The sequence below is a fragment of the Oryctolagus cuniculus genome, chromosome 2, assembly GCF_051225735.1.
Source record: "Oryctolagus cuniculus isolate XC-2025 breed Fujian yellow rabbit chromosome 2, ASM5122573v1, whole genome shotgun sequence".
NCBI lineage: Eukaryota > Metazoa > Chordata > Mammalia > Lagomorpha > Leporidae > Oryctolagus > Oryctolagus cuniculus.
In genome coordinates, this window is record NC_142868.1 from 180588253 (window position 1) to 180613535 (window position 25283).

General features: G+C 48.6%; 1 protein-coding gene across 6 annotated transcripts; it reads left to right on the forward strand.

Annotated features, from left to right (window-relative positions):
* Positions 1 to 999: 999 nt before the first annotated feature.
* GTF3C2 (general transcription factor IIIC subunit 2) lies at positions 1000 to 24650 on the forward strand. 6 transcript variants are annotated; one of them, XM_051843071.3, is made up of 20 exons: positions 1023 to 1252; positions 8341 to 8493; positions 11857 to 12130; positions 12293 to 12614; positions 13227 to 13512; positions 15813 to 15907; positions 16253 to 16330; positions 16470 to 16568; positions 17027 to 17254; positions 17424 to 17535; positions 17705 to 17813; positions 19457 to 19482; positions 19657 to 19786; positions 21720 to 21864; positions 21957 to 22118; positions 22281 to 22368; positions 22623 to 22751; positions 23016 to 23168; positions 23318 to 23425; positions 23643 to 24650. In XM_051843071.3, the coding sequence occupies exons 3-20, from the start codon at positions 11881 to 11883 to the stop codon at positions 23859 to 23861; spliced, it is 2739 nt and encodes a 912-aa protein (XP_051699031.3). In that variant the 5' UTR covers positions 1023 to 1252; positions 8341 to 8493; positions 11857 to 11880; the 3' UTR covers positions 23862 to 24650. The 6 variants fall into 6 exon arrangements, with proteins under 6 accessions (XP_017196348.3, XP_051699031.3, XP_051699030.3 ...); XM_051843070.3 differs by lacking the exon at positions 8341 to 8493 and adding an exon at positions 1835 to 1884 and having other exon boundaries at positions 1031 to 1252; XM_089326639.1 differs by lacking the exon at positions 8341 to 8493 and adding an exon at positions 11637 to 11724 and having other exon boundaries at positions 1116 to 1252.
* The last annotated feature ends 633 nt before the right edge of the window (positions 24651 to 25283 follow it).

Consider the following 25283-nt stretch of genomic DNA (forward strand, 5'->3'; position numbering starts at 1 on the left):
GAGAGAGAGAGAGAGGTCTTTCATCCGATGGTTCACTCCCCAGTTGGCTGCAATGGCTGCAGCTGAGCCGATCTGAAGCCAGGAGCTTCTCCCAGGTCTCCCACGTGGGTGCAGGGGCCCAAGGACCTGGGCCATCTTCTACTGCTTTCCCAGGCCATAGCAGAGAGCTGGATCAGAAGAGGAGCAGCCGGCCTAGAGCACACGCCCATATGGGATGCCGGCGCTTCAGGCCAGGGTGTTAACCCGCTGCACCACAGTGCTGCCCCCTCCAGTAATTTAAGTCAAAGATTGCTAATCTGGGGCAGCAGCAATAAAGAAGTTTATTAACTACAGAAGTTCAGTGTTTGAAACAGAGCTACCCATTACACAAGCATTGAGGACCCAAGAGGGCAGAGAAGAAACGAATTCCTTTGGGAACAGTAGAATCGCGATTCACTATCTCTATACTCCTCGTACACTTTTCTTAAATGCCTTACGCAACCAAGGTAATGTAATGTGTGAGATTTTGGGGAAAGTTAGATTGGGTTACTCCCCGGCTTCCTTGCACCCACTTCTGGATATGTGGACCCCTAAGCACTTGCAGGCCCTGCGCGCCTCAGAGAGGGACGGGCACTGGCTGCACACCCCGCCCCTGCACCGCAGGCCAGCTCTCAAGGGTGGCGTGGGACGGGGCGCTCGTGGAGGCATTTCTACTTTCGCCCCTTCCGTTTCTTGCCTTCCTCCCAAACCCCTTTTCATTTTCTTCCTGTCCCTGGTCTGTCCCTGACTCCCTCGGTGGCAGGAGCCAGCGGCATTCTCTGGCAGCAGGCGGCGAGGGGTCGTCTCTGAGCCAGTCTCGGGCTCGGACAGCGCCGGGGCTGCAGCCCTGCCGTTGCCCGCCACAAGCCACGCACTCTGCACGGAAGAAAACGGGCCCGGCGCCCGCACACCTGCGGAGCCGGCGAGGCCGCGCAGGCGTCCGCCTCCGCTTCGGGAACACTGCAATTCCCAGAAGGCCCTGCGCGGCGGAAGACGCGCCGGCCGGCCGCGGGCTGCGGGCGGGGGGCGCCGCAGCTGGCGCGCGCTGCATGATGGACTACGGAGTCTGAGAGAAAACCTAGTCGGGCGCGGACGCCCGACGGGACTCACGTGTTTACCTTGTGCACGGGGTAGGGGGGCAATTGAAAAGCAGCTGCGGGCTTTCGTCATAAGACCGCGACCGAGCAGGCGGCGCCATCTTCGAACTTGGACTTCCGGAAGGACTTTGGCAAGGGTGAGTGTACCGCAGCGGGGTGTGCGGGGGCCCCCACGATTACTCGTCCCCTTCTTTTGCCGTAGCACTAAGATATTGGGAACCAGCTCCTGGCCCCACTCTCCCGCCCTGCGCACAGCAGCGCGCCCTCGAGCCCTGCGCGCCTACAGGAAACCATCACGCCCCCACCGCCTGCCTTCCCTTCGAGGCCGCCGTGTGCATCCCCCCTCTCTGCAAGCCGCGGGTCTCGCCCTCCTCCCCAGCGCGGTGTCCGTTACGCGCCAGCCGGAGCCTCGGCCTCAGCGCGGCTGGCGCTCCGTCTCTCGGGCCCGGCCAGCCCACGGTGCTCCTTAGTCTCGGGAAAATCAGGGCTCGCCTCTCGCGCAGGCTGGTTGCCAGAGCTGCCCCACGGCCAGCCCTGGGGGAGGACAGACGGCGGCCCCTACAATGGTGACGGGCCAATCTGCTCTTTCTGTCGCGTCCCAGCCTCTTCCTCCCCGAGGCGCCTCTAACCCCGGGGGTTGTGCCCCGCGCGCTGCAAGCCCATTGGCGCAGCCAAGGGCCAGTTATGTTTCCTGTCTCGTCCTTTTATTCCCGCGGCAGGTTGGCTGGCTGCTGGGGAAGCAGAGGTGGCGACTTCAGCTCCCCCGGAGGTAACTGGCTTTGTCGGAGGCGTGTAGCGAACGGCCAAACCTCTTGGCCACCCGCGGCCTATTGTTATACACATTTCAGTCGTTCTTAAGCTATCGTCGCTGTTTTTGCCCTCCTTATCAACTGTGTGGTTTAAATGTCTATTTTCCGAATTTAAATGCATTACATCTCTAATACGGACGAAGCGTCGGTATCATGGGCTAGCTGTAGCTTTTATTAAGGTAAAAATAAAAAGCACAATTTGGCGTGGGCGTTTGGCCGTGGTTAGGATCGGCCGGGGTTGCTCGCATCCTCCTCTGAGTGCCTGGTTTGAATCCCAGCTCCGCTTCCCATTTCAGCTTCCTGCTAATGCTCACCCAGGGAGGCAGCAGGTGGTGGCTCAACTACTTGAGTGCCTGCCATCCACGTAGGAAACAAGTTAAGTTCTAGGCTCCTCACTCTGGCCTGACTCAGCCCCAGCTATTCTCTCTCACCCTCCCTCCCTCTGGGCTGCCCACCCTCCTTTCTTCCCTCACTTCCTCTCCCTTTCAAATAAAAAATAAAATAAATAAAAATACAATTAGTCAAATGAAAACGTCTATTTTTGTACCATTAGAATCATCTCCCACAGGGGTGTATAGCCTAATGTCTAAGACAACCATGTTCCATAGCCCAATTCCTGGGTTCCATTCTGACTTGTGCCCTGCTAAAGCAGACCCTGGGAAGCAGTGGTGACAGCTCAAGTAGTTTTGTCCCTGCCACCTACATAGGAGACCTGGATTGAGCTCCCAGCTTCTGTATAGTCCTGGCCATAGACATTTGAGGGATGTGAACCAGCAGATGAACCCAACTCACACTCTGATACATTTTTAAAAATATCCTGCATGCCACCAGTATACCATAGTAACACTTTGGGAAACAGATTAAGAAATAGTGTGCTTAAAGTAATCCACTACTTTGGGGCAGATTAATTATTTCCTTGGTGGGGAGGTCAGGCTGGCGGGTTGGATGCAGCAAGGAAACGAAACAGGTTGGGGTGCAAATGGGAGATTTCTGTGAACTCTAGTATGAATTTACTAATCCTCCCTTTCTGTACTGTGTGTCCAAAATTTGTAAGGTTGTAAATAGAAATTGACCACCCACCCTGCTGCTGCCTTCCTGGAGAGGCAGATCCCTGGAGAGCTGTTAATGGTATTCGGGATTTACTCATCCAGTCCGTAGATGTTAAGGGATAATGATTGCACCTGCATGCAGTAGTGAGTCAGATGGGTAAGATCCCTGACCTGTGAAACCGCCAGGGAAGGTAGATACTACATTAGTAAATGCCGGTATCTCTCGACACCAACACTTCAAGTGAACTTAGGAGCTACATGTAATTTCCAAAACGAGAAAAAGCCAGTACAGGAGAATGAGAGACTTCTCAGTGGAGTGGGAAGTATCTTTAAAGAACCATTTTAAGAATTTATTGAAGAGGCAGAAAGAGCGGTTTGACCACTCGTTCGCTTCCCAGATGCCTGCAAGTGGGTCAAAGCTAGGAGCCAGGATCTCAGTCCAGGTCTCCCACATGGTCGCTTGAACCATCACTGCTGCTTCCTGGGGTCTGTATTAAACAGGAAGCAGGAGTCAGAGTCGGGACTCTAACCCAGGTACTGTGTGTTGTGGAATGGAGGTGTCGTAACTGCTAGGCTAAATGCCCATTGCAATACCTTTTTTTTTTTTTTTTTTAATTTTTTTTTTATTTGACAGGCAGAGTTAGAGAGAGAGGTCTTCCTTCCATTGTTCACCCTACAAATGGCCGCTACGGCTGGCATGCTGCGCTGATCCAAGCCAGGAGCCAGGTGCTTCCTCCTGGTCTCCCATGTGGGTGCAGGGCCCAAGCACTTGGGCCATCCTCCACTGCCTTTCCGGGCCACAGCAGAGAGCTGGACAGGAAGAGGAGCAATCAGGACAGAACCGGCGCCCCAACTGGGACTAGAATCTGGGGTGCCAGCGCCACAGGCGGAGGATTAGCCAAGTGAGCCGGGGCGCCGGCCCCAATACCTTTTTTTTTTTTTTTGGACAGAGTGGACAGTGAGAGAGAGAGACAGAGAGAAAGGTCTTCCTTTTGCCGTTGGTTCACCCTCCAATGGCCGTCGCGGCCGGCGCACCGCGCTGATCCGATGGCAGGAGCCAGGAGCCAGGTGCTTTTCCTGGTCTCCCATGGGGTGCAGGGCCCAAGCACCTGGGCCATCCTCCACTGCACTCCCTGGCCACAGCAGAGAGCTGGCCTGGAAGAGGGGCAACCGGGACAGAATCCGGCGCCCTGACTGGGACTAGAACCCGGTGTGCCGGCGCCGCTAGGTGGAGGATTAGCCTAGTGAGCAGCGGCGCCGGCCCCCAATACCTTTTTAAGACAAACAGATGCTATGACGGAGAAGATTGAGAAATTTTACTCATAAAAATTTAAAAACTTCAGTTTAGCAAGAAACATTAACACGGTTAGAAGTGGATATAGAAAGAAAATATTTGCAACATGAATAGCAACTCCCACAGCTGAATACAGGGGAAAAATCCCTATAGAAATACAGTCAAATGGTAAGTACAGGTAATTTAAAAGGGTAGAGGTGTCCAAATACAACATGCTAACATCAGTTATCTGAGGACAATGCAATTAAATATAGTAGGGCAGCATTCTCTTATATCAGATTGGCAAAAATAAGGAAGATTGTCATGGATGTGGTAAAAAGGACTGATGAATGGTTGGTGGGAGTATAAGCAGGTTTTCTTTCTGGTGAATTATTTGAGACGCAGGTGTTGAATCTAATGGTTAGGATGCCGTTTAGGACACCTATATCCCATATCAGAGTGCTGGGGTTCAAATCCTGGCTCCACTTCCAATTCCTGCTTCATGTTAAGGCATCCCAGGTTGGCAGCAGGTGATGGATCAAGTGGTTGAGTCCCTGCTACCCATGTGGGAGACCTGGATGGAATTCCCAGCTTTGACCTGGCCTAACCCTCCCCTTGAGGGCAGTTGGGTAGTGAACCAGTGGATGGGAGCTCTTTGTCCGCCTCTCAAATAAGTTCTGAAAAGTGAAACCCTTTTAAATGTGTACCCTTCAACCAGTACGTTAATTCTACTTTCAGGTGATTATTCTAGAAAGATAATTCCTCGTTAATGAAGAGCTCTGTAGCAGAATGTTCATTGCAGCATTGTTTCCAATAGTGTTGTAATCCAAGTGTTCATTAAATAGGAAGTCTTTGGGGCACACACGGAGGTTCTCTTAACTGCTCTCCATTTAACTAGCCCCCTGTTCAAGGACACTTTGCATTTCCTCTGTCAAGCATACAGATGCCCATGGTCCTGAAGCTTGTGAGGCACTGCGGGTCTGCTCACTCTGCTCCATTAGTTCACTGCAGTGCTTACTGAGAGCTGTGTTTGTCCTCATATTTTTAAAATCTCAGTTGGTTTGTCTTTATATAAATGTTGTGTGTATATATATATTTAAGTTATAAAGACATTTTAGTGTGAAAGAAACCATTTGTTAAAACTGATTTGAGGCCGGCGCCACGGTTCACTAGGCTGATCCTCTGCCTTGTGGCACTGGCACACCGGGTTCTAGTCCCGGTCGGGGCGCCGGATTCTGTCCCGGTTGCCCTTCTTCCAGGCCAGCTCTCTGCTGTGGCCCGGGAATGCAGTGGAGGATGGCCCAAGTGCTTGGGCCCTGCACCCCATGGGAGACCAGGAGAAGCACCTGGCTCCTGCCATCGGATCAGCGCGGTGCGCCAGCCGCAGCACGCTGGCAGCAGCAGCCATTGGAGAGTGAACCAACGGCAAAGGAAGACCTTTCTCTCTGTCTCTCTCTCACTGTCCACTCTGCCTGTCAAAACAACAACAACTGGCCGGCGCCGTGGCTCACTAGACTAATCCTCCGCCTAGCGGCGCCGGCACACCAGGTTCTAGTCCCGGTTGGGGCGCCGGATTCTGTCCCGGTTGCCCCTCTTCCAGGCCAGCTCTCTGCTGTGGCCAGGGAGTGCAGTGGAGGATGGCCCAAATGCTTGGGCCCTGCACCCCATGGGAGACCAGGAAAAGCACCTGGCTCCTGCCATCGGATCAGCGCGGTGCGCCGGCCGCAGCGCACCGGCCGCGGCGGCCATTGGAGGGTGAACCAACGGCAAAGGAAGACCTTTCTCTCTGTCTCTCTCTCTCACTATCCACTCTGCCTGTCAAAAATAAATAAAAAATAAGCCGGCGCCGTGGCTCAATAGGCTAATCCTCCACCTTGCGGCGCCGGCACACCGGGTTCTAGTCCCGGTTGGGGCGCCGGATTCTGTCCCGGTTGCCCCTCTTCCAGGCCAGCTCTCTGCTATGGCCAGGGAGTGCAGTGGAGGATGGCCCAGGTGCTTGGGCCCTGCACCCCATGGGAGACCAGGAAAAGCACCTGGATCCTGGCTCCTGCCATCGGATCAGCGCGGTGCGCCGGCTGCAGCGGCGGCCATTGGAGGGTGAACCAACGGCAAAGGAAGACCTTTCCCTCTCTGTCTCTCTCTCACTGTCCACTCTGCCTGTCAAAAATAAAAAAAAAAATAAAAATAAAAAAAATAAAAAAATAAAAAAAAAAATAAATAAAAAATAAAAATAAAAAAAATAAAAACAACAACAACAAAAAACAAGACAAAAAAACCGATTTGAAACATGGTAGATACACAGGAGTTTGTTATGTTGCTATTTATGTTCTACCCATATTGATGAGTATTTTGTATCAACTAAATTTTTTTAAAAGTTTTTAAAAAAGCAAACTAAGTTGAATATTTTTGGAAAGACAAAGAGGTACATTTACAAAGCTGCCAAATAGGTGAGCATAGCATAACTGTAAAGAACTGAGGAAAATTTGTAAAAATCTGGAAGGCTACTACACTTGAATTGCTTCTCAAGGAAAAGGAATGGTGGATAGTGTCGTGCTGTTGAGAGGGCTAATAACACGGGACTGAGAAGGGGCCATTGGATTAATGACACGGTGGTTATTGATGATTTTAGCTTTGGTGATGAGTTGCAGGAAAGTATCCCAGTCGTGATGAAGCAGGGAAATTGAACTGTCAGTTCTTTCAGAAGTTTGTGAGAGGAGAAAGATAGTAGTTAGAGGGGGAACATGGGCTGAAAGGTAGTCGTGTGTGTGTGTGTAAAGAGCATAAACATAGTCAAGTGCTGTTTGGAAGGAGCCAGTGGGGAAGAAAAGGACAATCAATGACGCCGGTTTCCTTAGGAGGTGGGGGGAGGGTTAGTCTGAGGGAGTGGACAATGGTTTGGATGCAGGAAGGGTCAGCTTACTTGACAAGCTGAAGTATTTCCCACCCAGTGGTTTTGGGTTTTGTTCAGAAGTCGGAATCGAAGTCATTGCAGAGAACCAGAGGGTCAGAGGTTAGAGGAGAGAGAGTATGTGAGAGCTGCCAGACAGTGGGCTTGCCAGTGGTTGGCAGTTCCATTGCGTCCGTGGGGAAGACACCTGGCTGGACTCGTGCAGGGCTTGACGTCTGCCAGTCGTGCGGAGCAAAACGACAAGAAGGGGAGTTCACAATATCAACAAAAGTCTGACTGAAATGGGGGAAGCTAAGCCAGGTAGGGTTGGGCTGACGTGGGGAGAAGTTAGATCAAGGGGTAGCAGCTTCCATGTGGTTGATTGATGAGATACAGTAGTTGAGCAGTGTAGCTAGGATGACGGGGAGATTGTAAGATAGTAGAATGTCTCAGTGGCTTTGGAGGCCGAGAGGTTTGGGATGACGACAAGGTTCAGGTGTCAGTGAACTAAGCAGCAGTGGTGGTTTGGCTGACTGTTAGGAACGCCTAAGGAACAAGGTTTTTACAAGGAGGGAGACACTGTTGGTCTGGAAGTAGCATGGAGACAGTTGAGAAGACACTGATCCCACTTTCACTGTGAGGTAAGTGGGATGTGAGAGAATGAGCAAGCTCCGCTTGAGAGCTTAGAAAGCTAGAAATTGCATTTCCTGGAGGTGTTTTATTTTGATTTTTTGGGGGCCCAAGATTCTGAATATGATTTTAGGTTTGCAAATCAAATGAGCTCTTGGAGAACTTGAATTTGGAATCAAGCTTAGTGAGGAGAGAAGCAGGTGAGGTAGGAGGCATGCATTCTGTTTGAGCAGATGGCGACAGTGTCTGGTTCTACGCTGGGAGCCAGAGAAGCGGCTTCTCCCCATAGTCAGGTCACTTTCCAGTTATTGCGGAGATGGCTTGTTTGTGGAACTGTCAGCTGTGGCAGAGGCTTTTTAATTCAGTGGATGGCTTCCTGGCGTGGTATAGGAGAGGCCATCTGGTTCTGGCACCAGCAGCTGTAAAAGCAACAAGCAGTTGTCCCTGAACTGCTTCCACCCCGTGATCCTCCCAGTGATCGTGTGTGGGAGTTGTTTGAAACTTGGTGTGCATCAGAGTCCCTGAAGGGCTTCTTCAAACAGAGTGCTGGCCCCATGCCGCGTTTCTGATTCCATAGGTGTGGGGTAGGTGATGCGGTTGCTGCTTTTCTGGGACCTCGCTTTGAGAACCACTGATCTGAGCTGTTTAATGGCCTGTAGTGAGCTCCTTTGTGCTTGAACTGGCTGGAGAGGATTCTGTTCTTTGCAACTCAACCTTGACCAGTATAGAGGTCAGTAATTACTTTATTCATATCTTCACTTAATTTGTCAGTGATTAAAGGAAGTTATTCTGTTTCTTGAAGATTTTGCTTTACGTGTTTTGAGGCTATGTTATGTGACATCTATAGCTTAGTAGCATTTATAGCTTTTATGACTTGAACTTTTGTTCATAGTAAATTGCTCTATTTTTATTCCATTTAATATTGTTTTCTGAATTCAACTTCGGTGAATTCAACCATCAAAACTCCTATTTTCTTTATGCTTATGTTTGTGTATTTTAGGTCATGTCTTTCAGCTTATTGAGTTCTTTCACTGATGTTTGTTAAGCAAATAGTTATTTGGCTTTGAAACTCAATTTGAATTTTTTTTTTGATGCATGAGTTTATCTGATATGATATGTTTTGATTATTTTCTGTGATCTTTTTCCTTTTTTATTGTTTCATTTATTTTAGATCCTTTATTGCTATCTTTTTAAAAAAAATTCTCTGGTTCTTTTGACCTACTGAGTATTTTGGGTATAATACAGAATTCTCAGCTTTATTAAATTTCTGAATGATTAAAGTCTGTATTTTCAGTTTATCAACTGTAGAAGCAAAATTAAAAAACCTTTTTTTGTCTTAATCTTTTTACATTGTGGGACCTTTAAAGATTTCAAGTTAGAATTCACTTTATATCCGTGGTTACCGTGGAAGTCTAGACTCAAGTTTGCTTATTAAATGCCTATTGCCAATTTCATACCACAGCTTCCCCATTAGAAAATTCTTCCTTCATATTGATTAATCTTTCTCTGTTAGGTTTTCAAGTGAAGTTTTTTTGGGGGAGGGGGATGTTTTTGTGTTCTTTTGCTTTAAGTAAGGGTGTGCGCATGCTGTAATCCCTAGAGGCTTGCTTGTTCAGAATGGCATCCTGTTGCCTTTGCATGAATGATCTCTCAGTTCAGTAGAGAATTCTCTCAGTCCTCTCCTTTTCTGCATCTTCTGCCTGCAAGTATTTATGAGGACTCTGAGGCTGGCAAATTTTTTTTTCCCTTTGTAAGAGCTATGTTTCTTCAGCTGTGATATGTTTATTTCAATAATTTTTTTTTTGAAGGCAGAATGACAAAAGGAGAGACAGAAATCTTCCATCTGTTGGTTCCCTCCCCAATTAATAATAATATAATAAATATAATAATAATAATAATAGGTAATGTCAGGAGCCAGGAACTCCATGCAGGTCTCCCATGTGGATGGCAGGGGCCCAAGCACTTGGGCCATTATCAGTTGCCTTCCCAGATGCATTAACAAAGAACTGGATCGGAAGTGGAGCAGCTAAGACTAGCTGGCTCCAATATGGAATGCAGATTGCAAGCAGCAGCCTAACCTGCTACACTTCCTTTTTATTAAAAAAAATTATTTTATTTATTTGAAAGATAAAGTTACAGAGAGAGGTAGAGACAGAGAGAGAGGTCTTCCATTCGCTGGTTCACTCCACAGATGGCCGCAATGACCGGAGCTATGCCATTCTGAAACCAGGAACCAGGTGCTTCTTCTGGGTCTCCCACATGGGTGCAGGGACCCAAGGACTGGGGCCATCTTCCACTGCTTTCCCAGGCCATAGCAGAGAGCTGGATGGGAAGAAGAGCAGCCGGGACTAGAATCGGCACCCATATGGGATGCCTGCATTTCAGGCCAGGGCTTTAACCTGCTGTGCCACAGCCAGCCCCTATACCTCCTTTTTTATTTCAAGAAATTTTTAAAAAATTTTATCATAGAAAGTTCTCTTGTTAAATTTTTGAAGTTTTTTCCTTTGCCTAGTTTTTAGCTCTTTTCTGGAGGAACATCAGTTATTCATGTTAGTGCCCTATTTTCTCTTTCCCATCTGTCATCTTCTCATTAATCATTTTTCTCCCTTTACAGTCTGATTTTAAATCTGTCCTTCGTGTCACTGCTGCTTTCCAGCAATGTCAGTTCTATTTGTTGTTTCTCCTGTGGTTTTCATTTCTATGATTTCTTTTACTCAGTTTCTTTCCTGTGACGGCCAGCTCATTTTTACCTTGCCATTGTTTTATTTCCTCTTGCTCTCTTCTATTTTGGATTCCATAATCTCTTTTTTTGTTGGAAATTTTCTTATTTTCTGCAGCAGTTCTTTTTACCTTTCCATCTTTCTGTTGTCTCACATTCCATCCTTTTTGTTTCTCATTGTGTTTGAATGCGGTAGTTCTTTCAATCAGGGATTACTACTTGCCAAAAAACAGTCGGGGCAGATTTTTGGTTACCTCTGTTTACCTTGGCTCTGTTATATTGTACCTTTAGCATATGAAGTTGCAGCGTGTCCTGAGCACTTGAATTAGAAGATGGACTATTGTTAGAGTTTGTCATCTGTCTAGGGAAGCTTCCCTGAAGAGGGAAGGTAGCTGGGAATTTTACTTTGTGTATTTCTCATGATGTTTGTATTAGCACTCCTTTCCACTGAGCTTGCTGGGTTCATTATCTCAGACTTACACGAACCTATGGGAATTCCTTCCTGGGGCTTGAACCATTTCTCCCCCTTTGCCACAGACAAGCAGGATAATTTGGCCAAAAATCAGACCTCAGGATTTTGGCTTGATGGTCAGTGTTTTATTTCTGTCAGTTTGGGTACTTTGGTTCAAGTTGCACAGTGACCTTCTGGGTTTGGAGAAAAAAATTTGAGACCATCAAGTCCGTTCTTCAATGTGAAAAAGTTCTCTTGCTGTAGTAAGACATTCCTTAATTTCCTCCTAGCCTGCCCACCTCCCCCATGCAGGTGATAAGGCTGAGTTCCATGGTCTTTAATCACTCTGTCCTTGGCTGGTATTCACGGATGGGTGTTAGCTCTAGGCAGCTCTCTTGTGTGTGGCCTACATTTTCTAGTTTTTGTCAGCCATTCTTTATAGCTTGTTTTAGGAAACTCACCCTCTCCTAGATGCATAATAACTTCTTCTTTGTCTCTCTTTCTGGGGGTGGGAATGTGTGTTTCATTGTATTGGGTTTCAAGAAGAGGAGGTAAATTAGTGGCATTTACTGCCGTATCCATACAAGAGAATGTGTGAGCATTGAGTTCAACGATGTATATGCAACACTATAGTGTTCGGCACATGGTAAGCATTTAACAAATGGCTTTGTGATTGTTTACTGTCTGTTGTCTGCTTTACCAGATGTGAGTTCCATGAGAACAGGAGTCTTACCTGCTTAACTGGCATACTAACCAGTTCCTAGAACAGTATCTGACATAGAAGATGCTTGGTAATTACTATTGAATGAATGAATGATCACAGAACTTGGGTTTCTGTTGTGAGAGTGAGGGGAGAAAAGACAGGAAAACAGAAGAAAATCTGAGCTTCTACCTTCTACTCATTTGTATGTCTCTGTGTGCAGGGGCAGCCATATTGGGGGGTGCTGATGGATACCTGCGGGGTCGGCTGTGTTGCCCTGGGGGAGGCCGGCCCCGTGGGGAACATGACTGTGGTAGACTGTCCTGGACAAGAGGCGCTAAGCCAGCTTGATGTCAAGGCCTGTTCAGAAGCGACCAGCACGGAGGCTTCCCTGGAGATGTCACTGCCCACGCCTTTGTCTGGATGTGAGGGTTCTCCTGAAGAGATGGGGCTCCCTGCTGAGCAGGAAAGCCTCTGCAGCCTGTCCGGACAGCCAGGTACGCACGTCGGTTTTCTACCCTTGTGTCTACCCGGGCTTAGCTTAAGATGAAAGGAGCAGGTTGAGCTCACAGGATCTTACAACCCTGGGTACAGTGTAATCTATTCCAGAGAGGTTTGAGCTCTAGTCCCATCTCACAGACCCATATTCTTCTCTACAGATCTTTCTTCAGAGATGTCAAAGGTCTCAAAGCCTAGGGCCTCAAAGCCTGGCCGGAAGAAAGGTGGTAGGACACGAAAAGGCCCCAAAAGGCCCCAACTGCCTAACCCTCCACCAACCCCTCTGGCTCCTGGTCTGTTAGATCAATCCAACCCTCTACCCACCCCCATGCCTAAGAAACGAGGGCGAAAGTCCAAGGCAGAGCTGCTACTGCTGAAGTTGTCCAAAGGCCTAGAGCAGCCAGAGTCTCCACCTCCAAAGAGGCCCCCTGAGGACTTTGAGACCCCTTCTGGGGAACGACCCCGCCGAAGGGCTGCCCAAGTGTAAGGATTATGGGGCACAGCTTGGTGGAGGGGGGCTGGGGAGAAGGGACTGGTGGGGGACAGACACTGAAGAGGTGTGGAGACTGTGAGGTATCAGGTAAGCAAGCAGGGAGGGGCGGTGTTTGGATGCTAGGTGGCTGGGACGATCCTTTAGTTCTTACCACAGCAGCTTGCTTTGTGTGTGCTGCCGACTCTGCTTATCTAATGGGTTTCTTTCTGTACCTTGTGTCCCCTCACACGTTTTACAAACATCGCCAGGTCTTTGTGGGTATTCTGCCTCCTGGCGTGTATCAGTATATGCGTACCCTTCTGTTCTTTCCCCTTGCCCTGTGTGTTCTGGACTGTGGTAGAGTGAAAAGTGCACTGGACTTGGAGTCAAGACCTGGGTCCAGTTTCCACATTTGTTGTCTGAACTTTCCTGATTTCCACTTAACTTTCCTGGATTTCTTTTCCTTTTTCTTTTTCTTTATCTGTGAGAGGAGAGGGGGGAATGAGGAGCTGGTTCTCAGAGTACTGGGAGGATCCAGTGAGATAAGAAGCAAACAAGTCTGGCAGAGGGGGCTCTCAGTTAGGTGTTGGCGAGTGCGGCTCTGACTCTGCCCTGTCCCACAGGGCACTTCTGTATCTTCAGGAACTGGCTGAAGAGCTCTCGACAACCCTGCCAGCCCCAGTGACCTGTCCTGAGAACCCCAAGGTGGGCAGCCCCACCGCACCGAAGAAGAGCCCGCCACAGGCTGCCTGTCAAGGTGGAGAAGAGGCAGATAATGCCAGACAGGACGAAGACTTTGTTCTCCAGGTTGCGGCTGAAGATGAGGAAGAAAGTGAGGGCCCAAGTGAGGGCTCATCAGAACCCGAGCCCGTAGCGCCCCGAAGCACCCCGAGAGGGTCCACCTCAGCGGTAAGCTGAACGCACAAGAAAGTGAGTGGGGAAGTAAGAGGATTTTTAGCGGGGTCAGCAAGACACCGAGACAGATAGCTTTGGCCTGGTAACTGTGGTAGCCAAAACAAGTGACACAGGAAGGGGACAATGTCAGAACAGTTGAGAAAATATTGGGCAGGTTGCAGAGGGAGAGGTGTATTTGTTTGTATATTGACTGTTCTCTGTTAAGAAACAGAAGTGAAAGGCCTGCTTCACAAGGCTTGTGGTGTCATGAGCACTCCACTGGGGGTGAACCAAATGCAGTAGGCTGTAGAGAAAGGGGAGTTCACTGCTGGGCTTCACAGAGGCCTGCTGGCTTGCGTCTTGAAGGGGCAAGAGAAGTTTCCCGGAGCGGGCAGCTTCCTCAGAAATCGGTTGTGTCTGCAGCATCAGACCTGGGTAGTGTGGGGGAGGTTGAACTAGACAGGATGAAAGAACTAAGATTGGTAAGAGCCGACAAGAATTGTTTTTGTTTGTTTTTAAATCATGATAATACATACATAACATAAAATATACTATTTTAACCATTTAAATAAATAATGTCCAATTCAGTGGCATTTAGTGCATATGCCATGTCATACAACCATCACCACTATCCATTTGCAGAACTTTTTCATCATCCCAAACAGAAACTCTAAGTTTTTTTTTTAAGTAGAAAAATAGCCTGGGGGCCAGCATTGTGGCATAGCGGGGAAAGCTGCCACCGGTTGTGTCCTGGCTGCTCCACTTCTGATCCAGTTCCCTGCTAATAGCTTAGGAAAAACAGCAGAAAATGGCCCAAGTGTTTGGGCCCCTGCCACCCATGTGGGAGACCCAAATAAGGCTTTGGTCTGGCCCAGTCCCGTCCTCTGTATCCATTTGAGGAGTGAACCAGCCGATGGAAGAACGATCTCTCTCCCCTCTGTCTGTAACTTTGACTTTCAAATAAATAAAATTTTTAAAAAGGCAAAAAGAAGGAAGGGAGGGAGGGAGGGAGATAACATGATCAGTTCAACCTATTTTAAGGTTGAACTGCAGTTTGCAGTTAGAAGACAACTGCAGTGATCCTGGACCAAGCAGTGAAGGAAGAGAAGGTGGGGGCAGATTGAAGAGCTGTGTAAGGGAATTAGCAGGGCTTGGAGTAGGGGGAAAGGAAGGAGTTGAATAGAAGTTTCCAGTTTAGATGGAAATCAGTAAAAAAGGTGGTAGCATGGTGCTCTGAGCTTGAAACATGGGGAAGTGGGAGGGGGGCTGGTAGGCAGGGGAGATACTGAATTCACTTGGACGTGCCTCTAGGCCATGGGCCATCCTGCTGGAGACACCTGATTGCCAGTTGTATATATGGGACCAGGTCCTCACTTGCCTTAGGTACAACATCAAAGGGGGCACTGAAATGCAGTCATCCAGATAAGTGGTATTTCAAATAGTTCTTTAAAAAAAAAAAAGAAAAGAAAAAAAAGGTCTGTTTGAAGGGGAGAGTGAGAAGGGGAAGAAGAAAGAGAAAGATATCTTCCATCTGTTGGTTCACTCCCCAAATGGCCAGGAGCCTGGAATTCCATCTAGGTCTCCCATGTGGGTGGCAGGGGCGCAGGGGCCCAAGCAGCTGGACAGTCCACTGCTTTCTCAGGCACATTAGCAGGGAGCTGGATCTGAGAGCAGAGCAGCCAGCACTCTAACTGGCACTCTGCTCCGATATGGGAAGCCAGCATCATAGGCAGCAGCTTAATTTGCCATGCTAAAATGCTGGCCCCTCGATGCAAATATTTTTTTAAGGCAAAGTTAATGCAATAAATCCATGTTGAACAAAATATCAAAATTTTAAAGGCTGGAACTTTGCTGATTTTTTACTGATTGCCACTGGCTTGGCACAACACCATGTGGTTATAGTACTTTTAGAAAAATTGAGACAGAGTCAAGTTTACATTTACTGAGATGTAAACTTGATAATCACACATGAAGATGGTAGTCTAACCCCTGGGCATGGTGTGAATTACCAGGAGTGTATGTGGAAAGGTGAGACGCAAACAGGGCATAACACAGCAGACACATCAGAGGAGAAAGAGCCTTGGAGGAGAGGTTGAAGAAGCAGGGAGAGACTCCCCCACAGGACAGGTGTTCCAAGAAAAGCCTGGAGAAATCATTGTAGTAGTCAAAACATGATCTTTTAAAGATGCTGGTAGTCAGTGGTTGGAGGGCAGGTAATGCCAAGGAAAGTAAACGCTGGGGAAGAAAGCTATCTTCTGGGACTGTTTCCAACCTGGAAAATCCTCTCCTCACATTCTCTTCAATTTGATCCTCAGAAACAGAAACCACACTGCCGGGGGATGGCTCTCAATGGCTTACCCAATCACATCATGGCGCCTGTGTGGAAATGCCTCCATCTCACCAAGGACCTGTGAGGCTGGGGACTGGGGGACTGGGGGCCTGGGGGGAGAGGGGCAGTGGGGAAGCTCACGGACAGTCCAGAAGGGGGCATGGAAGAAAGAGACACACCCACAGGTGGGGCACAGTAGTGATGCTCATTGCTAAAAGACACTGCTCCAGAGGCTGGAGCTGTGTAGTTCAAATGAAATGAAATGAAAAGTTCGTTGCACAGCTGCAGTAGCCACATTGCAGGTGCCTAGGGGCTGCTTGCAGCTAGCAGCCCACTTGCCTTTGCATCCTTGTAGGGGCTTGTATTGGGCAGCACTGCTCTAGAATCTCTCCTCCGGCTCCACTGATGCCTCTTTTGTTTTTCCAGCCGAGAGCAGAAGCATTCCTACTGGGAGTTTGCTGAATGGATTCCTTTAGCCTGGAAGTGGCACTTGTTATCGGAGCTGTAAGTTGAAGCAACATTCCTGAAGGCGAGGAGGGGGTGACACTGGAGATGGAAGAGTCACAGAGGACTCTGGATGTATGGTGAGAATTCTGGGATGGGTGAAGCTTCCAAATTCAAGCTGTTGTTTGCCTTCCGCCAGTGAGGCAGCGCCCTACCTGCCCCAGGAGGAGAAGTCGCCTCTGTTTTCTGTACAACGGGAAGGGCTTCCTGAAGATGGCACACTCTATAGAATAAACAGGTGAAGATGCACCTCGGGCTTTGTTCTGGTTCTCAGAAACAGGAAACAGCCCTGTCCTCCCACTGGTGCTGGTCCAGTTGGTTCCAAGGATGGGAGTCCTGGCTACAGCTGATCAACCCTCTGATTTGTAGTGCTTGGTGCTGCCAGCCAGACGGAGGGAAACTGGGAAGATTTAGGGTGAAACCGGTTTACAAGGTGGCATCTACTCCAGTGGAACTGGATGGATGAGCCCTAGAGGGAATACTGCAGGAGGCCAGAATGCACAGCCCATCGTCTTTGAAGATGAGCTGGAGCTACACAGATTGGGAGGGGAAGGAGGAAGACTATGTGGCCAAGGATGTTCTCATCTGCAGGCTGTTCTGGATGAATGCAGCTCACACCATCTCAGCTGGACTCCATCCTGTCCTCATTACCTCTTACTAACTGCTTTCCTCATCTCACCTTTGACTTTCTTCTAGATTTAGCTCCATCACAGCACACCCAGAGCGTTGGGATGTGTCCTTCTTCACGGGCGGCCCACTCTGGGCTCTAGACTGGTGCCCTGTGCCGGAGGGGGCAGCAGCTTCGCAGTACGTGGCCCTTTTCTCCAGCCCAGACATGAATGAAACACACTCACTGAGCCAGATTCATTCAGGCCCTGGGCTGCTGCAGCTGTGGGGTCTTGGGACCTTGCAACAAGAAAGCTGGTAAGGTGGGGCTGGGACACTGCCATGGGTGGGTGGGGGAGGGAGAGAGCAGCATGGAGGCTGGGCAGGTAGGGGAGAAGGGCCCGGGCTAGGCTAAGACCTAGGAGCATGGCTCCAGCAGCACCAGGCCCCTCCCTACCCACTGTCCCCAAATGTGTTTTTCCCCTAGTCCTGGCAACAGGGCCCACTTTGTATATGGGATTGCTTGTGACCACGGCTGCATCTGGGACCTCAAGTTCTGCCCCAGTGGAGCATGGGAACTTCCAAGCACTCCTCGGAAGGTACTCAGTTGAATGTGGGATGGCTTTAGGACTTGGAGCCAGGACAGAGAAGTCTTGGGAGCGCTCTGGAGTTGGAAGAAGGGAGGTTTTCAGGGACCTAAGCCTCAGTGTGTTTTTTGAGAGGTATCTGCAAGCAGCAAGCGTCAGCCTAGCTCTGTTTCCCCTCCAGGCTCCTCTCCTCCCCCGGCTGGGTCTCCTGGCTCTTGCCTGCTCAGATGGGAAGGTGCTGCTGTTCAGTCTACCCCATCCTGAGGCCCTGCTGGCACAGCAACCTCCAGGTGAGTAGCAGAGCAAGGAGAAGAGGAACTGTGGTGGCAGTGGCCAGAGCTAGGAGTGCCTGTCCGTCATACCGAGAGTCCTCGGGCTCAGTCCCTAACACACAGTCTTGCTCAGTCACTCCCCTCAATCCCCCATTGTGTGACCTCATGCTTTTGCTCTTGGGCTGTCATTTTTTTTTTAAAGATTTATTTATTTTACTTGAAAGTCACAGTTACACAGAGAGAGAGAGGTCTTCCATCCGCTGGTTCACTCCCCAGTTGGCCTCAATGGTCGGAGCTGCGCCAATCCGGAGCCAGGAGCTTCTTCCAGGTCTCCCGCACAGGTGCAGGGGCCCAAAAACTTGGGCCATCTTCTACTGCCTTCCCAGGCCATAGCAGAGAGCTGGATCAGAAGTGGAGCATCCAGGTCTCGAACCAGCGCCCATATGGGATGGCAGCACTGCAGGTGGTGGTTGACCCGCTATGCCACAGTGCTGCTAGCCCTGGGCTGTCTATTTTGCAGTCTTATAACTGCACTCCTTTAGTGCATTGCGCCTCCCCCCCATTTGAGAGACAGAGAAACTAAGAGCTTCCATCTGCTAGTTCACTCCCCAAATGCCTTCAGCAGCCCTTGGCTGGGGCCAAAGCTAGGAACTAGGAACATAATCCAGATCTCCTTTGTGGGTGATAGGAACACAGCTACTTGAACCATTCTTTAGCTGCTGCCTCCTCCAGTGTGTGTTGGCAGGAAGCTGGAGTCAAACAGAACCAAGACTGAAACCCAGGTGTTCAGACACGGGATGCAAGTGTCCCAGCTGGTGGCTTTTATGCCCGCCATTCCCCATTCTTCCATACTCTCAAGCCTTTTCCCTTCCTGTGCCAGCGTTAATTGGCTCTGTAAAAAGCTGCTCAGGGCTGAAGCTGACACAGGGCCAATCCCCCTGCCTCACCATCTGGCTGTCCTGTGCTCACCACCACACGTACACAGATGCAGACATCCCGTTTCCTGTGCACAGAGAGAGAATCAGAGCTGATGTGAGCAAGAAGAGGAAGGGGTCAGGGACAGTGGTTCCCGTGTGTAGAATTTATCTGTTCTCAGCAACACTGAGTACTAGAAGGAAAGGGCACCCGGGTTTGAGCTGGGCAGGGAAGTCCTGCACTTGGTGTCCTGATGTGGGAGTGGGTAGAGGAGGGGACAGGAAGGGAACACAGTAAGTGCAGATGAGTCCTCCCAGAAGCTTTGCTGTGAAAAGCAACAAATGCGCAAGGTGCCTGGAGTGAATGAGGGCAATGGAAGCTCTGTGTTCGTTTGGACAGGATCCAGGGCGTTTCTGTGGGAATATGGGAATGACCCTGGAGGGGAGGGAGCAAGTAGATACTGTAGGAGGAAAAAGGGCTAGCTGAACGAGCAAAGGTCTGGAGAAGGTGAGAGATGAGAAGAGAGCAGAGTGGAGGCATTAAACCATTCTGATAGGAGGAGAAATGCTCTCAGGAGTAGCAGAAGGAAAGAAGGTGGGGACAGAGAGAAACAGATCACAGAGTTGATGGTGGGAAGACGAGGACTTGCTCAAAGGTTGGGGAAGATCATTATCCAGAGGGCAGAGTCTGATCTAAGAGCAGGGTCTGATCAGGAGCTCAGTTCTTCTGCTCTTCTTCCCTCGCAGATGTAATGAAGCCCACCATCTATAAGGTGAGTGAGGAACCTGCTGTCTTAACGGAGGCTCCAGCTTCTGAGAGCCCCACCTTACTGATTCCACAGTGAGTCTCCTGGTACTTCTGAAAAACGCCCCGTCCTGCTGGGTTAAACAAGGCTTTGAGCTTTGTTGTAGACTAGGTGTTCCTAACCTCTTCTTCTGTTCTGCAGGTGCAGTGTGTGGCAACCCTTCAGGTGGGGTCTATGCAAGCTACGGACCCCTCTGAGTGTGGTCAGTGCCTTAGCCTGGCCTGGATGCCTACCAGGCCCCACCATCACCTGGCTGCTGGATATTATAATGGTAAAAACAAAACAAAACAAAAGGGGACACTGCTTTTTGCAGATATGCTTGGTTTTTGGTTATTGTTTTTCGTTTCACTGTTGTGCATTTTATATAGTTGTAAATATTCAAGCAATGTCAAAACATACAAAAAATGAAATGTCACTATAATTTCTCTGATCAAAAATATAAAAGTAGACAATTTCATGCAGTTCTCTGTGTATGCTAAGATGAAAAGATTGAAGGAAAGAATTTATAAAAATGGGATTATGCTTTATAAGCTATTTTAAATGAAAAGGTATTAATTTAATTATACTTTAATAAAGACAAGGAAAAAACACTAAGGTCAAACTGAAAAAATTAGCTAAACACCTAATAAATGTTGCTTCACCACTAGTATTCCTTAAAGATAATTTAAGATTAAAAAGGAAAAAAAAAATACCATGATGCAGTGGAGTTACGAGGTGGTGGTGGTTTTTAAATGACAGTCTTAGATTGTGCCCAGAAGATAAGGAGATTCGCTCTCTTGCACTTCTTTCTGTATCTTCCCTCTCTCCATCTGCTGTTTTGCTTTGGGTGGTACTATTCTTACTTTGTTAAGGAGCATGATACCTGACACTGTTCTGCGATCCTAATTCCTAGTTATTTAATGATTGTCTCCACCAGTCTTCTTATCTCAATCTCTTCCTCATTTGCTGAATTATTTATATTGCTTAGCTGTCAGTACATTTTTTTTCAAGAGAGGCAAATAGGTACTATACCCCCTGGGTTTTATGTATAAAAGAGGGTAAGCTACAAGTGACTTTCCCACCTATTTAAGATTTTTATTGTTAATTTGCCCTTTATTTTTATCTGTTATACAAGGATGCTTCAAAATGTTCATGGGAAATGGAATTAAAAGAAATTTAGGGACAGGTGTTGTGGGTTAGGCCACTGCCTGGGACATGCCTACCCCGTACCAGAGTGCTGTTTTGAGTCCTGGTACCTCCACTTCTGGTGCAGCTTCCTGCTGCTGCATTCTGGGAGGCAGCCGTGGTGGCTCAAGTGCTTGAGCCCCTTCTGTCCACTGGGGAGACCTGGATGTAGTTCCAGGCTCCTGGCTTCATATTGGTCTACCCCAGCTGTTGTGGGTATTTGCAGAGTGAATCAGCAGGTGGAAGATATCTTCTCTCTTGTTTTACCTTTCAAGTAAATAAATATTTCTTTAAAAAATTGTTTATTTTGGTGCAAAAAATTTTGAAATACAAGAAGAGGAGGGGTTTAAAGTTCATGGAACCATGTATTATAAAAAAACTATGCATGAATTTCAAAAAATTCTGCACCAAAATAAACTTACCTTTTAACCCCATTTTTTTTTTTTTATCTTTAAAAGATTTATTTATGTATTTGAAAGTCAGAGTTACAAAGAGAGAAAGAGAGGGAAATCTTCCATCACTCCCCCAGTGGCCTCAACGACCAAGGGAAGCTAGGAGCCAGGAAATTCTGGTCTGCCACATGAGTGCAGGGGCCCAAGGACTTGGGCCGTCTTCTGCTGCTTCCCCAGGTGCATTAGCAGGGAGCTGGATCAGAAGCAGAGCAGATGGGACTTGAACCAGTACCCATATGGGATACCAATGTCAGCAGTAGATTGACCTGGTACACCACAATGCTGGCCCCAGGGTTTATGCTTTTAAAAAGTCCCTTACTTTGATTTAATAGGGAGTAGAGGCTACTGTGTGCATTTAACCTATTGCATCAGTTGCAAACTAGCTGTTACTTTTTTGTTGATGGAAATTGGGACTAAAATGTCAGATTGAGCCTTTAAACCATGGAGGTAGTATTGGGTACCTAATTGTGATTCCCCATGGTATTTCAGATCTGAGGGTAGAAAATGGTCCTAGGGCCCATAGAAATAAGAACAAAGAAGAGAGAACCTGTCTGCCTTTAACGCCTACACATTCTGTCCCTCCTTCAGGCATGATCGTTTTCTGGAACCTTCCCACTAACTCACCCCTGCAGCGGATACGGCTCCCAGATGGCTCCTTAAAGCTCTACCCTTTCCAGTGTTTCTTAGCCCATGACCAAGCTGTGCGTACCCTTCAATGGTGCAAAGCCAACAGGTATACAGTAGAAGAGCTGTGGAGGGGAAGCTGAAGACTGGAACAGGCTGACTCTTCCATATTTGTTCATGTTTGATCTCCCATCTTTTCAGCCATTTTCTAGTCTCTGCAGGGAGTGACCGCAAAATCAAATTCTGGGACCTTCGACGACCATATGAGCCAATAAACTCTATCAAGCGCTTCTTGAGTACAGAGCTGGCCTGGCTGCTCCCCTACAATGGTGTCACTGTGGCTCAGGACAACTGCTATGCCTCGTACGGCAAGATGGAGATAGGAGTTCTGGGGATAGGCCCTCAAGGGGTTGGGGTGCAGCATGGGTTGGGTTATTGGGGGGAAGGGGAGGTCAAGGTAGTTCACTGGGGTAGTTTGAGTTCTGCAAGGAACTAGGGAGAAGAAATGTTTTGTTTCTTTTCCAGTTATGGACTCTGTGGAATCCATTATATTGATGCTGGTTACCTTGGTTTCAAGGCCTACTTCACTGCTCCTCGAAAAGGCACTGTCTGGGTGAGCTTCTCTCTCTTCTGTGGTCATTATACAGGAAAATGGCTCATTCTCTCACTAGTGATGGTCAGCAAAAGGCAGTAGTTATGGGTAGAAAGAAGAGAAAATAGGTATGTGGTAACTGTATCATCAGGGCTACGGGTTTTGTATGATAAACTCATTTTTGTTTGTGTGTCTCCCCTCAGATTATGCAGTCATTACCAGTTCACAGAATTGAATACGTATACAAATGAATGAATGCTGTTTCTCCTTATTAGAGTCTTTCAGGATCCGACTGGCTTGGGACAATAGCCGCAGGAGATATATCTGGGGAACTCATTGCAGCTATTTTGCCTGATATGGCACTGAACCCAATAAATGTCAAGCGACCTGTAGAGCGAAGATTTGTACGTATATCAACAGCCACCAGCAGCACCGATCCGCATCCTAATCTGCATGTCCTCCTAACCCCTCCTGGTAGCATGCAAATGAGTACTAGGTCTCCCAGCCCGGTTATCATCCCTTAGCGAAGACCTGTGTGTACTCTTCCTGCCCTACTGCAACTGAACAGATAGTTGAACATACCACTTTCTTGGCACCACAACAGTTTATTCTCTTTGCTTATTCTGTCGCCAGTATTATAGAACCTAATGTCCTGATCTCCTTTCTAGCCTATTTATAAAGCAGATCTGATGCCCTATCAGGACAGTCCTGAAGACCAAGACCACTCCTCTGCCTCGTCTGGGGTCCCCAATCCTCCCAAGGCTCGAACTTACGCAGAAACTGTCACCCATCACTACTTACTCTTTCAAGATACAGATTTGGTAAGTTGAAGCCAGGAGAATGGGTGTGGTATTAGAAAAGGTGGAAAATCGAGTCCTCGTAGAGTAGGGCGTCCTGAGGAGGCCCAGCACAGAGATGCAGAACTAAAGAGCTGCTCGCTTCCTCTTTTCTGCTCCACTGCCCCTCGCAGGGTTCTTTCCACAATCTGCTCCATAGAGAACCAATGCTGCGCATGCAGGTGGGAGAGGGACACTCGCAGCTCTGCCTGGATAGGCTGCAGCTCGAGGCCATTCATAAGGTAAGAGCCTGGTCTCAACTTCTCCACTCCCCCCAACTCTGGGTCTGTGATAGAGTGAAGCAGCTTTGGCAACGGCTTCCTCATCATTGGCGTCCTTTTCCTACCTCTCTCACCTGCTCATGGTCCTGACCTTTTGATTGTGACCCATTTCTTTGCTCATACTGCGGACTTGCCCCACCATGAGGCATTTCTCTCTCGTTTTCTGTTTTCTTCACAGGTACGTTTCAGCCCAAACCTGGACTCCTATGGATGGCTGGTTTCTGGGGGGCAGTCAGGGCTGGTTCGGATCCATTTTGTCCGTGGACTCACCTCCCCGCTGGGCCACCGTCTGCAGCTTGAAAGTCGAGCCCACTTCAGTGCTATGTTCCAACCAACCGCCCCACCTAAAGGGCCTGGCTTCCCTCCAGCCAGCCATCGCCTTCTGCCTGGTCCCTAGTGTTGGTCCAGCAGGAATGAAGTCTGCCAAGAACAAATGGCCCCTATGCACAGAGCCATAGGAACTGGGGCCTTCCTGGACAGTGATGCTGCCAGGCCTGACCTTTAGGCCTGCCTCCCCAGGACTCCTTAGATCTCTCTCCTTCCACAGACTTCTTTAGTCACAGCCCGCTGTGGGCAAGGGGACTGCTCTCCCACAAAGGCGCCTCAGCCTGAAACTGTGGCTCACGAGAAACGCTCGGGCCTGCCCCAGGCTTGGGAGTCAGATTGCTCATATTGAGCATGTTGTGGAGTGGGTAAAGCTAAGTAAAGGTACTGGGTGTTTTTGAGACCACTTGTGAGTGGTGTTTGGAGAACTGGAAAGGGTATCCACATGAAGGCTCTTGCTGGGCTATAATCCAGGATCCATTGTCACTGCCTTCCCAGACATCCTCTTTAGCTTAACCAACGGGCCCAAGAGGGTGACAGTCACTTACGGGACTGAAGCTGCTTCTAGCACCTTTAACCGAGGCCCGCCACCAACAGCCGGCCAGGAGATTGGCGGCTCAGCTCTTGCTCCTGCGTAGGAATCTCCACTAGTCACCTGGCCCTAGCTGGGCACTCCCAGACAGTCATGTTTTTAAAATCTTCCTTTCTATCAAGTCAAAGAGCAAACCTCTTGATTTTACTCATGGGTGTTAGAAAACCTAGTCATTCTTCCCTGTAATTGCCCTTTTAAGTATTTAACAATAGCTATCATGTGTTTCCCAAGTCTTTTCTTCTCTAGATTAAATATCTTCAGTTACTACAACCATTCTTTTACACGTCATTTTTTTTTAAATTTGAGAGGCACAGAGAGGGAGAATGTCCACTCCTCAGATGCCCTCAATTACCAGGGCCAAAGCCAGGAGTGGGGAATGGAGGTCTCCTGTGTTGGTGGCAGGAACTTATTATTTGAGCCATCCTCATTGCCTCCCAGGGTCTACATTAGCAGGAAGCTGGAGTCAGGAGCCAGAGCCAGGAATGGAACACCCAGTACTCTGATGTGGGATGCAAGTGTCTTAACTGTTAGGCTAAGTGCCCACTCCATGCACATCATGATTTTTGATCCTTGTGATCCTGCCACATAGACTTACTGTGGGATGAGGCAGACTCAAGTGACTACAATACTGCCTCAGCAAGGATAGGCCCCAGTAATGAGCAACAGGCAAACTGTAGTCTTGGAACGCATGGGGTACAGGCTGGGATCTGGAGGGCAGTAGAAAACCTCAGGAAATAGGAAAAATAGGCAGCCAACTCCCATCAGGGAGAGGGGAGAGTAGGTGGACATGAAAACCTCTGGCAGCCTAGAGGGGTGATGGGCAAGATTCTGGGGAGAACTTTTTGCTGCTCTAGGGAATTTATCATGTCAAAATCTCCTTTAAGAAGGGGGAATCAAGTAGTC

What these genes read in the sequence shown, in the direction of transcription:
- GTF3C2 (XM_017340859.4), top strand. Translation starts at nt 11,881, where the DNA reads ATGGATACCTGCGGGGTCGGCTGTGTTGCCCTGGGGGAGGCCGGCCCC. An exon ending in TTCCAAGCACTCCTCGGAAG is followed by an intron (nt 17,536 to 17,704) that starts GTACTCAGTTGA and finishes TTTCCCCTCCAG; the next exon opens with GCTCCTCTCCTCCCCCGGCT. An exon ending in AGCTCGAGGCCATTCATAAG is followed by an intron (nt 23,426 to 23,642) that starts GTAAGAGCCTGG and finishes TTTTCTTCACAG; the next exon opens with GTACGTTTCAGCCCAAACCT.